This window comes from Hesperophylax consimilis, chromosome 28 (genome assembly GCF_061612785.1).
Source record: "Hesperophylax consimilis isolate HC1 chromosome 28, BYU_Hcon_1.0, whole genome shotgun sequence".
NCBI lineage: Eukaryota > Metazoa > Arthropoda > Insecta > Trichoptera > Limnephilidae > Hesperophylax > Hesperophylax consimilis.
Genome location: NC_142863.1, coordinates 18,277,595 through 18,293,671, shown reverse-complemented (window position 1 = coordinate 18,293,671; position 16,077 = coordinate 18,277,595). Strand labels below are relative to the sequence as shown.

The following is a 16,077-nucleotide window of genomic DNA, read 5'->3' as shown; positions in this document are numbered from 1 at the left end:
TAAAATGATTTACTGTACATACATTTTTTATTTTTTTAATTTTTTTTTTTATTTTTTTATTTATTTTTTATTTTTTTTTTTATTTTTTTTATTTTTATTTTTTTTTAATTTTTTTTTTTTTTTTTTTTTTTTTTTTTTTTTTTTTTTTTTTTTTATTTTTTTTTTTTTTTTTTAGTAAAAGATTATACATTATGAAATGTTTTGACTGCCAAACTTGGAGGATTCCCGTTTTAGGACAGTAACATATATTTTGTTTTCAGTAAGTACATATACCAAAGGAGAACAGATGGTTCCCGTTTTGAATGAAGTTGGAACACATTGTGCCGTATTTGGAAATCATGATTTTGGTAAGCAATTATTTTTATTATGACATCAGCTTTTATTTTGTATATCTTCGTGGTTGTTTGGTATCTAAAACAAAAACATAGCCATCAAAAGAACTAGAGTTTTTAAAAAATATTGTCAGTTAAGACTCTTAGGATGGGTGGGTTCGGAGAATTTGAACAATTCATCGAATTTCAATGTTCATTTTCGGGTTCTGTGAAAGTCCTATTCAAGTTCTGTTATTATATCATTATAGGCCAGTTACTTGACAGAACTGAAATAAAAGCAGAACTTGAAAAAGTCTTTCAGAGAACTTGAAAATGAACGTTGAAATTTGATGAATTGTTCAAATTCTCCGAAACAACCTGTCCTTAAGAATGATTAGTCTATTTCACTTTTATCATTCTGAGATATTAAATTAAATCAAAACATAAATGTTATAAAGACTTGTGCCATGTCTTCCTGAGGCATCCCCGACTCATCCTACTATTCACTTTCACGTCTTATCATATTCTCCTTACACTCCTTTCTCCGTTGATCCGCTCTACATGTTTAACTCTTATATTAACCCCTTTAGCTTCAGAGCGCCGATTTATGGGCGCACTTAGACTGCACTAAAAGCCTCACAGTGCCGCAGGCACTAACTTTGACGTGTTACCCATTATCTTCGAATTAAACCAATGAAAATCGTTAGGATGTAGGCGAAGTCTCTATATATTCTCTATATATCTCTAATTCGTCGCTCTCAATATAAACATACATATTTTTATATGTTTAGATATTTATTAAGAGAGTCAAAAAATTAAATAATTGTTTCGCTAATGGGATAGAAAAAATGCACAATTAAAACCTTGTTATTGAAACTAAATAACAAAATGTATAAGAATCCGACAAAAAAAAAACTGTTGGCTCTACTAAAAAAATTCCAAATATGAGATACGCCTGATTGTATTGAGAGCGATGAATAATTAATTTCTTGTATTGTTTATTACTGTCTATGTGTGTTTCTCTTGAATGATTAACCCATCGGCATTATCCAGCGCCAAGATTGGGCGGCTGCATTTCTTTCGCATCGGCATATTGAGGCTGCTAAAACTCCTCCCTCTTATTTGCGTAGATCATGGTAAATTTATAATTTTTATGAAATCTATAAGTACATAAAGTGTTTTGCTTGGTATTCAATACTGCACAGTTAGAATCCTTCTAAAGTATGCACAGATGTCACAAATAAATATCAGTACGCCGATTTAGTTTTGATGTTGATTACAGACCACGGTCTGGAGATCCTGTCCAAGTGGGTGTCGCAGAGCAACTTCCCGTGGCTGATGTCCAACGTGATCGACAACGAGACGGGTCGCCCGCTCGGCGACGGTAAAATCACGCACGTGGTGGACTGGGGCGGCCGGAGAATCGGACTGCTGGGATTGGTGGAACAGGTGAGATGGTTTCCATTTGATTGATTATAAATATGGTGTAGCCAGAGTAAATCTAGAGAAATATGAGTGTCCCATAATAAATTTAGAGAAATGTAAATGTAGGTGTCCCGGGGTAAATTCCCATGATTGATAAGAAATATGGGTGATACAGAGAAAATTCCCGTGATTGTTTCGAATTATGGTTGCGTCACAGTAAATTCCCACAATTGTTTTGAATTATGGTTGTTTCAAGGTAAATTCTCATGATTGATAGGAAATATGGGTGTTCCGGGGTAAATTCCCATGATTGATTAGAAATATGTGTGATACAGAGAAAATTCCCATGATTGTTTCGAATTATGGCTGTGTCAAGGTAAATTCCCATGATTGGTTAGATTAAATGTGGGTATTACATACAGCCAGAGAAAGTAACCTTCTCTACCAATCTAACAATCCATAACAATGCTTAAATTAATATATTTTGTATAAAGTACTTATTTATACTATTTGCAGGAATGGCTGGAGACCTTGGCTACCATAAACCCTGAAGAAGTGACATTCCTAGACTATGTGCAGGCCGGTACCAAACTTGGAGCACAACTCAAAGCTGAGGTAAGACTATACACATTACACTTTCTATAATAATATATTTCTACATTTGTGAAAAGATTAATGATAATATATTTGGATATGTCCCAAACTGTTACCTATGCGATATGTTGTGTTGAAAATTCATCACAATTGTTGTGTTCCCACAAACAGTTCTCCAACTCGTTGTGGAAGGATTTTATTAAGAATAAGTTCTTAATCTTAATCAGTTCTGTGTTAAATCAGGGATTTATTATATACTTCGCGTATTACAAGGTGACTTGATAGTCGACCTAACTAGGAGCTGGCTAAATGAGATCTGAAAACACCAAGTTTGTCTGGCAGCATTCTAACTGGCCCTGGCGACTACTGGCTACTAACTGCCATCTTGCGAACATCCAAGCAAGCTCTTTGCACTGCCCTCTATGAGTGCAACTGTGAAGCTTTTAGCTAACTCACTTCCCAACAACAATGATAAACCAATAGATGTGTTTTTTGGGCGTGTTTGTGTTCCCGAAGTAAGCTAAATTTTAGTCAAAATTGATCAAATTTACTTAAGGTGATGATTGATATTATTTCTTGAATATTATCAATCATAATTCAATGATCAATGATCAGCCGAAAGATCTCTCATATATTTGCAATACGTCACAGGCAGGCCAGATTTGGAGAGACTGGTTGAGGAAGATTTTTTTTATCTCTAGCAGACCCATCTCCTTGCACCAAAGTGGGAGGGATGAATTCAAACCACCGTCACTCCTGATCACAATGACCCCCAGATTCCTACGCACCCTCATACATTTTTCCTTCTCAGATCTTCATCTCCTTCCTTTTATTAAAAAAAACCTTTACACATAATCCTTAAAGATGACATAGGCTCTGATAGGCAAAGATAACATGTGGAGCTAATGTAAAAAACTAAATTGTTTTCTTTCTATTGATTTCCGGTTTATTAATTCCATACATTTAGACAGCCACAAAATGTAATCTATCTATATAAATAAAAATGTAAATGTTCATTTGCTCAAAATCTTAAATCTCCAAAAGTTCTTCACCGATTGCTTTGAAATTTTGACACAACTTTGCGTTCAAATACTCATGTGTTTCAAAAATACAGGCTTTTTTTTGAAAAACAGCTCCATCTGTTGGACATAAAAGCAAAACGCGCTATTGTTTCACAGACAGACTGAGTTACAGCAATGCGTATAGTAAATAAATATATACGTCGTTAATGTTCTAGGGCTGCGATTACGTCATAGCTCTGACGCACATGAGGACTCCAAATGACATGAAACTAGCGGAACAGTGTGAGGAGATAGACCTCATCCTGGGCGGGCACGACCATGTCTACGAAACCATCCTGGTAAGTCACCGCAACACCTGAATTTATCCACTGTTACTAACAATCACTGAAGTATACATACACTGTCTGCCATCCATGTATATAAATGGAAACTTTTAATAAATGTAGGTACAATCTACTACTTGTCACCTAAGTTGGACAGGGTTCTGAGATATGAGATGTCAAAGTGTGCAAAGACAATTTCTCATAATCTATTTACCTAATTTTGATTTTGAGGTTGAATACAAGTGGTGGACTTGATCTGAGGATCGACACTGCATTGGTGGATGTAGTCAGTGGCAAATCCTCCAGGTCGATGGTCAACACCAGATGAAGCGGAGATGAACAGAGTGGAGAGGTCGAGGCGTTGAAGTTGGTGGAGATCTGACGTGTTCAGCACTGGGGAAGATGTTGAGTCTTCCTGGTACCAGTGTGATGTAAGAGAGCCGAAGATGCTGTGGATCTTGACAGCTTGATGCGAGCGAGAATGGGCTCGCTGTGGCAAGGGCAACTACGGCAGTGTACCCGTGGCCCGAGAGACGCGATGCGGGGGGCGGTGTGGAGAGGCAGAGCGCGGTGCCAGAGCCAGCTTATCGGCCGCCCGCCTCAGTGTCGGCTGGAAAGTTGCAGAGGAAACGCTCCCTGGCTGTTTAAAGGCTGCCCTAGGTACCGCGACGTAGCCACTTTATATAGGTTACACTCGTTCGAGAACAAACCGGAAAATCGCGAGTAGAAGCAGCGTACATTCGCTGTATTACTAGTAGTTTCCAATGCCATGCGGGTTGCATGCATCGATGTTCTAAAACCTTGTAGCTGCTGCTACAGTTTGATGAATAACACATAAGGACGGGTTGTTTCACAGAATTTTAACAATTCATCAACTTTCATTGTCAAATTGTAGTTTTGTGAAAATTCAAGTTTCGTCAAAATTCAAGTTTTGTGAAAATTCAAGTTTTGTGAAAACACAAGTTTTGTGAAAAATGTGTTATTATTTCACTATGAGCCGGTTGTTTCACAGTACTTGATTAGGACTTTCACGGAACTTGAATATTAACTTTGAAATTTAATTAGTTTTTTCAAATTCTGTGAAACATCCTAGGATGCTCCAAAAGTAAAAGAGTGTAACATTTATATTTTTGCATGCAAGTATATTATGTAGGTACACACTGTGTCCGGAAATTAGTGGTACTTTCCGAAAATTATGCATTGTATTGTTCAAATTCTATGAAACAATCCGTCCTTAGATAAGAACTAAATATACAAACTAACGCTGTGTAAGATAAAAAATAATTGCATGATTATTTTTTTGTGTTTTTGAAAAGAAAGTAATGTCTGAGAAGCAATGTATTAGATTTTAAATCAAAATAAATAAAAAAAATGGAACGGACCTGCACTTTTAAAGATAGAAACATAAAAAATGGAACGGACCTACACTTTTAAAAATAGAAACATAAAAAATGGAACGGACATATACTTTTAAAAATAGAAACATATAAAAAATGGAACAGACCTACACTTTTAAAAATAGAAACATATAAAAAATGGAACAGACCTGCACTTTTAAAAATAGAAACATATAAAAAATGGAACAGACCTACACTTTTAAAAATAGAAACATATAAAAAATGGAACAGACCTACACTTTTAAAAATAGAAACATATAAAAAATGGAACGGACCTGCACTTTTAAAAATAGAAACATAAAAAATGGAACAGACCTACACTTTTAAAAATAGAAACATATAAAAAATGGAACGGACCTGCACTTTTAAAAGTAGAAACATTTTCCTGAAAGAGTTCCTGTCAAATTCTGGAGTTAAACATATCCTCTTTAATTTGTTTCAAAACCACTATCACTTGATGTTTATAGGTTGCCATCGTAAGCAAAAATGCAACTGAAAATTTTCTATGGTCACATTCTGATGTACGAGACCTTTTATGTTTATCAACTTTTATAATAAATAGTATATCTGAATGTGACCATTTTATTGTCTTGGAAAGAAGTATCGGATTGACCATGAAATAAATAGGTAAAATTATTGTTCTCCAGCTAAACGGAAAGTACATCATAAAGAGTGGCAGTGACTTCCGCAACCTGTCCAAGATCACCCTGAACTTCGACAAGAACAACCGCGTGGATCTGGACATCGAGGAGATCCAGGTCACTTCCGCCTACGCCGAGGATCCGGTGCTCAAGGAGAAGCTGGAACATTACTCCTGTTCGTATATACTATTTGTATTAACTCCATCGTCCTATGCCTCTGATATGACATAAGATTTTCACTGCCTCTTTTTGACGACTAGCAAGCCGAAGGTCGCGGGTTCAAATCAGGCGTGAGCGAGTAAATTTTATTTGATTAATTTGTGTTATTTCACAATTTTTACATTTAAAATAATATATAGTATACTTGCGGCACTTTCCAGAGTGGAAGATATTCTCAGTATTGCCATGGTGTAATTGAATTGAAACGAGTTGCTTGAAATGGCTTTAGCTGTTTTTGGTGACCAGATCTGACTATGGCGGGGCCTTCACATAGATGACAGAAACTAGGGAGATGGGTCATGAACCGTTATTAGTGTGAAAGGCGTGTCGTCAATATCCTTCACTCACAGTACTGCAAAATAGAACTTTGTACAGCGGCATCCCGCCTTTATTTCTACCTGTCTAGGTACCGTTTGGTGTGTATCAAACGCGTAACTTTCATTAACTCCGTGCAGTTTACTCGGCGACAGTCAGCCCGCTTCCATGCCATTATTGCTATTCTGGGGTGTGAGTTATATATTAAGACAATAACATTATGTAAAGTGTTCAGTTATAAATATGTATATCATAAATCGAAGCTGGAATTATCAATTTACTTGATAAGTCAAGGATGTCACACTATAATCTATTCCATCCCTTTGTTTCTATTGTCTATGGTCCTTCATGTGCGAAATTTGCATTTAAAGCCGTTGTGGAAGGAAAGATGGACGAGGTGCTGGGCACGTTCACCGTGCCGCTAGAGGGGCGCTTTACGGCCATCCGCACCAGTGAATCTAACCTCGGAAACTGGATCTGCGACGTGGTGCTGGCTGCCACCAGCGCCGATTTGGTCATCATCAACTCCGGCACCTTCAGGAGTGACCAGGTAACAAACAACGCTCTACTTCATACCATGATAACTTACAAATTAATCTGATTACCGTAGTAATCGGGAACGAACCAAACCTGGCCCCTGTTCTGGAACCCCTTCAAGTCGTTGCTCATTATATGATAATTTATTAGTAAATAACTGATTCTATGATAATTTGCTATCATAATGTAACTGATTCTATGGTGATTTAATGGCAACACAGGTTCACGCAGCAGGAGACTTTACGATGCGCGACCTGTCCAGCATAATCCCCATGCAGGATCCCCTGGTGGTCATTTCCTGCAGCGGAGAAACAGTGCTGGCTGCCCTGGAGAACGGGGTCAGCAACTATCCCAAGCTTGAAGGTCGCTTCCCCCAGGTAATAATAATATGATATGTTGGCACTGTTGAATACATAATCCCAACAATTCTGAACTCTGATTTACTTACAACCTTTTGACCCCCAGGCCTCAGATAGCCAAATTAAATTGATTGCCTGCTCAAGAAAGAATGTCGATATTTGAAAATCTTGTTTTATCAATTTTGTGTTATCCTAGATGGTATTTAAGAGTTTATTCATAGATGGCACTGGTAACAGTAGAGCTGTCTGATAATGCAGGGATTGGTACATAGATAAATACGATTTCTAGCCCAAGGCAGGGCCCAGAATCATTCTTGCTGCCTGCTAAAATGAATTGGACAGGCAGCCTACTTCAGATTTCAATTATCTACCTTCTCTAGTTCTCTGTCTCGAGAAGGTGATACTCGGTCTACAAACTTTATACATCTATGGTTGCTCGCCACACGATCGAATCTTTTTTGAAAAAGTGACCCTATAGATCGCTGGCGATTCATGATAAGGTCAAAATGATTGACCCGATCATGATTGACCCAGGACTTGTTTGAGCGATGTTTACTTAAGTGGTTATGTATTTGGTTCCCAGGTGGCAGGCGTGTCATTTGCCTTCGACCCGTCGCAGCCAAGCGGGCGCCGCGTGCACTTGCAGACGGTACGCGTGGGAGATGAGTACCTGCAGCCGCAGCAGATGTACCGCCTGGCTGTCAAGAAGTACCTTTTCCAGGGGCGGGACGGATACACCATGTTCAATGGCTGCCAAGTGCTGGTATTAAACTCGTTATTTTATATATTGTATAGAGAGTGAGAGACAGGAGAAGCAGAGGAAGATCACCGATGCATAGAACTCGTGAAGTTTCAGAGGCTTTGATAATGTCGGTATCCTGGGCTTTCCATGCAGCGCAGGACCGTGAGGAGCGGAGGAGTCTGGTTCACCATGGAAATTGGAGTGAGAATCACGATCTTCAGCAATAAGGAATCGACTCAAGAAGATTATAAATTTCATTTTCCCGCCCTGAGCACACCTCTGTTAGCATGGGATATTTCAAAGTCCATCACATTTGATGACCATCAATTTAACAATCACCATTTTGAGTTTTGTTATTGAATAGGTTGTTTCACAAGTGGATTCATTTTGATGCCAAAAAGTTTCTCTCATGGAACTTTCCGTGTTACCATATTTCCTGTGCCGTTGTCTGTTACATATATATCATCATTCGGCATGCAATACTATGAATGTGACATAAAGACATAAATTAAAAATTAAAAACCATAACACATATTGTCCTTGAAAGTGGCGTTATATATTGTTAAAAAAAAAATTTACATTCTGTAGATAAAGATGCTACGAGAAAATGGTTATGAATCAAATGACATTAAAATTTCACTTTTTGAAACCTCGTCCCTTTCGCAGTATTGAATGCCGAACGATGTAAACATAATATACGTTTAAATAAGGGTCAGAGAGGGGTGCTGTGAGGCATTTAGCACATTTTATGTATACCTATTTGTTACACAATACAATTTTTGTAACGTTTCAGTTGGACGACGACATGTGCCCCGAGATTGGCATGGCCGTGCAGAACCACTTCAATGCTATCAACATGCGAACCGGCAAGGCCAAGCACTCCAAGCATCGCCAGTCCCTCATCACCCTCAGCCGGAGGTAAGTTTAACGACGACATGTGCCCCGAGATCGGCACGGCCGTGCAGAAGTTAGCTGCACTCAACAGTTACAATGCTATCTCTAAAAAAAATTGAACTGCATTTGAATATGCTTGTACTGGACACTCACACCAGTGACATCGTAAATTATTGGCTCCCTCTTGAGGGGATTTGCAAATGAAACACGGACTTCACGAATGTCGTCAACGACTGACTGTTTGGGCCAATTGCTTCCCTATTTATTGGGCTAAAATTATACAGTATCTACACGTGTTGAAAAGGAATACAAGGGTCATAGCGCCGAAAATTAATTACTCAAGTTACACGATTGCGGGTAACAGCACACGTGTAGGGTTATAAGAATAATTTCAATGGTGAGTTATCTTATAAATATGTGACATTACACAGTTATTTTTTGTAAAAATCCTTGCTGCCCGATACAATGCTTACACCATTTTATTTAAAATTATGATCAATTTTATAACGTTAACGAAAACGTAAAAAATCACAACTTACTCTGGACAAAAGTAATATCTACGCAGTATTTATGTGTAAATGGGCAAACAGAACCAATGGAAACATTCATTTACTCTTCTTAACTCCAATGCCTATATATTATACAATCATTTTTGTGTTAATTAATTCCAATCAAAATGGTACACACTGAGGACGGGTGGTTTCACAGAATTTTGAACAATTCAAGTTCCGTGATGAAATAATATACAGGACTAAGATACTTCATGTTGGGTACCTATGATATGTTTCCTTGTAAAGTCTGCTAAGTGGTATGTTTATTCCTTAATTACCAGGTGACGTGTGTAGTATATAGGTGTGTGTGTGACGTGTGTAATGTATGTGTGAGTGTTTGTGTGTGTGTGTGTCTGTATGTATGCGCATTGAACAGTTTATATTATTGACATGATGCTACATTTGAATTTGGGCAGTGAATCTGAAAAAATGTCAATGTTAGAGTTTAGACAAATATTATTTAGAGTATGAAGAGCTCGGTTAGTCCTCTAATAGTCCTATTAAAGTTCTGTTACTATCCAAGTAGTGTAAAACAACCAGCACACGATTAAATAATAACAGAACTTGAATTTTTACTTCTAAGTCGCTCCTAAATTTTATATTGACATTGCTTATTCAAAATTTCGCTGTGATCAAGTTATTTTCAGTTTATTCCATTCAAAGAGATCAAAATTTCAGCTTGAGCAAAAATACCAACAAAAAACTATATAGAAATCTATATAAATAAAATTGTAAATGTTTGTTTTTTCAAAAGTTCTTCACAGATTGCTTTGAAATTTTGACACAACGTTGCATTCGAATACGTGTGTGTTTTTATATACCTATATTATATAGATGTCACCTGTGACAGGTAAAAACACAATAAAAAAAATAAAAAAAAACAGCGCCATCTGTTGGACATAAAAGCAACATGCGCTATTGTTTCTCTATCTGCACAGACAAACTAAGCCACAGCAACGCATGGTGGGGTACAGCAAGTAGTTGTATAAATCTCCACTACACCTTGTCGTTGAATAGCTTATCATTCCGAGCACTTCTCGATCTTTTCTCATCTTTCTCCTCCCATTTATTTTTCATCTCAACATTTCCCCATAAATCACGGTCAAACACAATATAGTAAATTTTTTTATTTTTTATTCCACCCCTAAAATGCAGATACTGTGTGAACAGCTTCATGCCGTACATAAAGTTTTTCTCATGCAATGCCAACATAGCACCATCTACTGGCACTTTGGAGAACCTGTGTTGCTTAACTCGGGGATCGAACCCTCGTCCCCACACTCCCACCCTCCCCTGGACGCTAACCAGGATGTTCAGACCCAGTCGGTAATAAAACTATAATGTATTATAGTGAATGTTGTTTCAATGTTGTAATAACAAACATCATCCTTTTTGGCAGCTTTCAAATCGTTTTCGTGGTGTTCATCAGTAAAAATTTATAATCCTCAAAATGTGTATATATTTTTGCAATTAAATTTAAATCTAATCCACCATCTGTAGAACCAAGTCATGCATCGTTACAGCACAATACAGAAACCAGTTAATTTATAAAAAAAACTCTAAAGCATTCATACCTTTTCCTACCGGTATTTCAATTGAAGATACTCTGAGGAACTAGCATCATTGATTACTTCGGCACAGGAAAACATGCCAAATGCTCGCCCGACATTTGTATGATTTGACCTCAGCTATGGCACGATTTGCCAGTCTCTGGGTTTCTTCCCTCCTACAACATGGGTCACTTTAAGACTCCTTCCTCTCCTCTCAAAATCCCTCCTCACAGCATCCCCAAAGTCCCTGGGGGAAATTGTTTTCCCCAGAACGTCCTGTGTAGAGTTAATGTAAAAAAATAAAAAAAACGTATAATACAAGGATAATATATGAAATACTAGGTTTCCTTAAATATGTTTTTAAAATATATTAAAAGTGTTTCAATCAATGTATTCATTTTTACTGATTACGTATGACTGACTTTAAAATTAAAAATCCTAACACAAGTTTTTAAATTTGTAAAAAAATGGAAAATACATCCAAAATGCGGTCATACAATAACTACATTTTGTAAGCAGTGGCGGCTCTTGGGTGACTTTTGGGTGCACTAGAGTGCTAATATTACAATAAAACTGCATTATCGATGTTGTTGTAGCTGAAAACGTCTTTTTTTTTTTTTTAGAAAATTCGTTATTTTGTATGAAAATTTTCAGGAAAACCGTGCGACCAAACTGAAACTTCCTGAAAATCTTCATGCAAAAAATCAATTTTCGAAAAAAAAAAAAATAGTTTTTGACTAAAAAAATCAATAATGTTGAATTTTTCAAACCTGGCACTCTAATCACATGTCACAATCAAGTTGGTGTCATAATACTTTTTTTTTAAATGAAAATGATCACGGGGGGAAAACAAGGAATGTCAATTTAAGACAACTTTGGATAAATTAAAGTCTATTTTTGTCTACTTGTGCGCGAACCCTCATGGTTCTTGCCTGCCATAAATAACCAAAAAAACTGACCTAGTTTTTGACGGCGATGGTTGTTGATAGAAAAAAATTGCTATGTAAAAGATACACAATAATGCCACTAGATGGCATTGTTACTTCAAATTGAGAAAAACATTTTTAACCTCATCAGAAGCAAGTAATATTCTTTAGTATATACCTCATGAAACATTGTTCATGAAACATGTAGAGGTTATATATATTGAAGTGATGTAAACAAAGTTATTCAAATTGAGATTTTAACTGATATTCCTTGTTTTTTCCCTGTGGTCTTCATTTGCAGAAGGTGTGTTACAAACTAACAACGCATGATTTTTGATATTATAAGTTCATCTGACAGTGAATAACTTTTTTAAGATAAGATTTTATTTTACAATGTACACTTATTTTTTATAATTTATGATACGGACATAATAAAAAACATATCAATAAAGTCTATTTAACAAATCAAATATCTACTTGAGTTGATATAACAGCAGATTATATTATATATGCAGTATAAAAACAATCATTTTGTTTTGAATGTACATTTGAAAAGCTTCCGTTTACGTCCAGAGATGGCAGCCTTCAATTTGAGTATATAGTTGAGCAGTATGAGTTGATTTTTCACAAAAACCACGCTATACAATTCATCCAAATGTTATTATTATTGAAATGATTTATTTTATATCCATAGACACAGCCTAGTCAAGATGCTTGATGGTAGCGAACTGGACGGGCCGCCCCCGCTCCGTCGATCTTCTTCCATAGACACCGCCCCCCTCCTGTCACCACACGCTGCCCCGCCCACATCCGGCCACCACAGGTAAACAAACTTATCCCACAATACCGTTGATACCTCCCTGGTAACCAACCTGTCCCTTTTTTCATTAACAAAGCACGTAGAAAGAGAGTTTACGAACATACTCTGTTGTAACCAACATATCCCTCTATCTCATGAATAAAGCACGTAACAGAAAGGGAATTTACAAACATATATGTTTGTGTGTTCCACGGTACTGCTGATAACTGCGTTGTAACCAACATAACCGTAATCTAATTAACAAAGCACGTAACAGAAAGGGAGTTTACAAACATATATGTAATACTCTCCTATTTTCCTATGTATTTATTATGCACGGTATTTTTTAGATCCATCGATCATTTAACCTCTCAGACAAAGACATTTATTTACTATGTGTTCCTTTGAGAACTGTCAAAACGTGATAATTTTTGTGTTATTTACGAGTTTTGCTAAAAGCTTCATAACTCACGTTTTGGGAAACGTAGCCTCATTCTAAAAAATGTTTTGGAAAGATTATGAAATCCACTATCGCATTGTGTTGTTATAAGTAAATATTTGCGTTTCTAAATATACATTTTATGAAAACGTCAAAAATATGTAAGAATCGCTTACATTATTTCAAAGCCGTGAAAAATGTACTTTTTTCTGAGTATCATAAAGAAATAACACTTTACATATTGAAGAAATATAATTAAAAACTATTAGTCACCTCAAAATATTAACCGTCCAAACAAAAATATTTTTAATAAATTATTTAGAAACGCAATAAATTATGAACGAACAAGATGACAGATCCAATCAGCTTAGATAATGCACCTCTACGTTCCATAGATATTCTTGAATATAGACGCGTAGCGTTATTCATTATCGATACTCGGTTTTTTAAATCATGGCAATCCGTATACTAGTGATGGAAATAAATCGATTTTTGTAAAATCTCGCGCGTTTACTTGAAAAGACGTTCTAATGTCTTGACCGCTATTATCATATTTACGTCTTTTGACGTTCTAATGTTCTGAGTGGTTAAATACATCGTGTTATGTGGAACATATCCCCGTGTAAAACAGAATGAAGTGTAATGGTTACAACGGAGCTCTCAGCATCAGGGGCGTATCTTCCATCGCATCGTAATAAGATTAGTTAGTTTGTCCATTGACATAAATCTTAAGCCCCAAGTAGTCACATTTATTTAAGATACACGATTTTACCTGACACCCACCACTGTATGTACAACGCTAGTTAGACGAAATGTAATAGTAAGGCACTTATTTCACAGGGATACGCAAGTATCCGATTCTTGTTCTTGCACAGGCACACGTCGTCAACATTTTGTAAACTCGTCTGTGATGCCAGTCTCCCACGAACAGCCCGCAAGATCTCTGTACCTCGCGTCGTCGAGACTTTAAACATGGCGTCACTTGCGTCCCGACGTTTTGTAACAGTGCTTTAGACCGATGCTAAAACCAAAACAGTCGACAAAGAATGACAGAATATAAAATTGACGGCTACAGTAGTTTTGATGTTTCGAAAATTCAACAATGATTGCGATGCGTGTCTCGTGATTACAATATCGGGTACTTGCGCATCTCTATCGAAGAAGGACCTTAATTGCGCAACTAGAAAGGACCGGTTATAATTAGTATTTAGAATAATGTTTTTTTCTTTTTAATGTGAAGCTTAATGCTAAATCACTATTTTGATTAATCTTTATAACAAATTGGTGTACATTATGAATACCAAAAAATATGCTTTAGATAAATTGAAGATTTTCCTATCTTTTCGTTTGAGTAGAATACAAATAAAATAATAAATTACTCAATAAAAAATATAAATGTAAACTACTAAAAAATATTTTTTTTCAATAGAAATGTATGAACGCGTAAAGGAAACAACTTTAAAAAAATACAGTATTATAGCTAAGATTATCTGTGACAGTTTCATTTGATCAACTTTTTTTGCTTTCTAATAAAATTATTTACAAAATAAATAAAAACTAGTTTTGTGCTTGAAATCGAACATTTCTTGACTCCGTTTGTCAAGCGATTTTAATGCCTATTACCTACAATGTAAGGTATACCAAGATTATACACATTTTTGGCTTTTAGCTTCCTCTTAAATCACTGCATCTTTGAAAATACAATGAAAAAGTTTTAAACATTATACTGAATACCATAGAAATCCTTTCTGAACCGATTTTTTTTAAACATGCAAGCATTCATTAACTCTCTAACTTGAAGTAGATTCTAGAGTTACAAAAACACATACATATTGCACTTCCCTCACTAAAGCACGCGCCCCATTGAACAGGTAACCCTTAGAAGTGTGATCTATGTATATAGATTTAAAAGAAAACTTATGTCGCCAATTTACATTAGAAACTTTCTAGTCCTAGGCCCCAGACAGGCTGAAGAAATTGATCTGACCACATATGACCAGATCTGAATAGTCAGGCACTTCCCCACCTTCATCTTACTGTCTCCTTCATCTCTCCACCCCTTTCAACCTGACATACCCCGATTGGGGATGCCTTAATCTCACTTGCTCCAGACATTTGAGAATCTTTGTGAAAAATTGAGCTTACTTTGGTCACACTTCTATCGGTTTATCTCTTCATTGTGAGGTCCACATCCCTGCATAGTGGCTCATCACCTCGCCATTTTGTGTTTGTTTCCCCCAATCAGACACAGTGTCTCCAAGATGGACGGCACGCCGCCCTTGCGCCGTTCCTCTTCGGTGGATGTCACCCCGCATCCCCCCCCTTCCAGCCAGCCGCTCGGGAATTCTACGAGACACAGGTAAGGATGCCGCCGTTGTTTCGCTGTTGTAACATCACAACAGTGAAACTCTCTTATAAAGTTTTCTAAGGCACACAAAAAACTTCTTATGCAGGAAAACTTTATATGTTGGATAAATCGGGTTATTTTTAATTTCAGTCTTCAAGGGACCTAAAAATTACTTACTAATCAATGTAAACGCAGAATCAAGTTACGCAACAAACAAACTGACTATTTAGCCACTTTCTATTGGCTTATTCATGAGTTGTTTTTTCTGCCGACAAAATGAAAATGCTACAAAAAGCGTTTTAAATAAATATGTGGCGTCGAGAAGAATCCAGATTAACTAATTAATAATAAACCGCTCGACCTACTTAGTACCTACTACCGAGTACCTACCTTCAGCCCGGATCGTAAACAACGCGGCCTACCTATGACAAATACGTCGCAGTCGGTCTGGCACACTACGAGAACTCGTCAGAAGGTTCAAGTCTGCCGCCTATGCATAATTGCCGCGCGGCCGAAGATTCCCGAAACACACAGACTGTGCGAGTGTCTCGGATTTAGTTACAATATCACCTACCTACTACCGTCGTTAGCTGTACTATATAAACAAGCCCGACGCAGGGAGCAGCCAGTATTCAGTCTCTGTTACCGCCGGCTACTACTACGTACAACCGTACTACGGAAACTTT

The 16,077-nt window shown here is 36.8% G+C and overlaps 1 protein-coding gene across 1 annotated transcript in view; it reads left to right on the top strand.

The window, feature by feature from the left end:
- LOC149410294 (uncharacterized) overlaps positions 1-16,077 on the top strand; it is a 57,179-nt gene that overhangs the window by 31,622 nt on the left and 9,480 nt on the right. The window contains exons 5-14 of the mRNA XM_089649026.1: positions 261-347; positions 1,594-1,760; positions 2,253-2,351; positions 3,568-3,690; positions 5,720-5,888; positions 6,619-6,797; positions 7,006-7,161; positions 7,727-7,906; positions 8,679-8,803; positions 12,501-12,629. Coding sequence (XP_089505152.1) covers positions 261-347; positions 1,594-1,760; positions 2,253-2,351; positions 3,568-3,690; positions 5,720-5,888; positions 6,619-6,797; positions 7,006-7,161; positions 7,727-7,906; positions 8,679-8,803; positions 12,501-12,629 — 1,414 coding nt within the window. The remainder of the gene's footprint in view (positions 1-260; positions 348-1,593; positions 1,761-2,252; positions 2,352-3,567; positions 3,691-5,719; positions 5,889-6,618; positions 6,798-7,005; positions 7,162-7,726; positions 7,907-8,678; positions 8,804-12,500; positions 12,630-16,077) is intronic.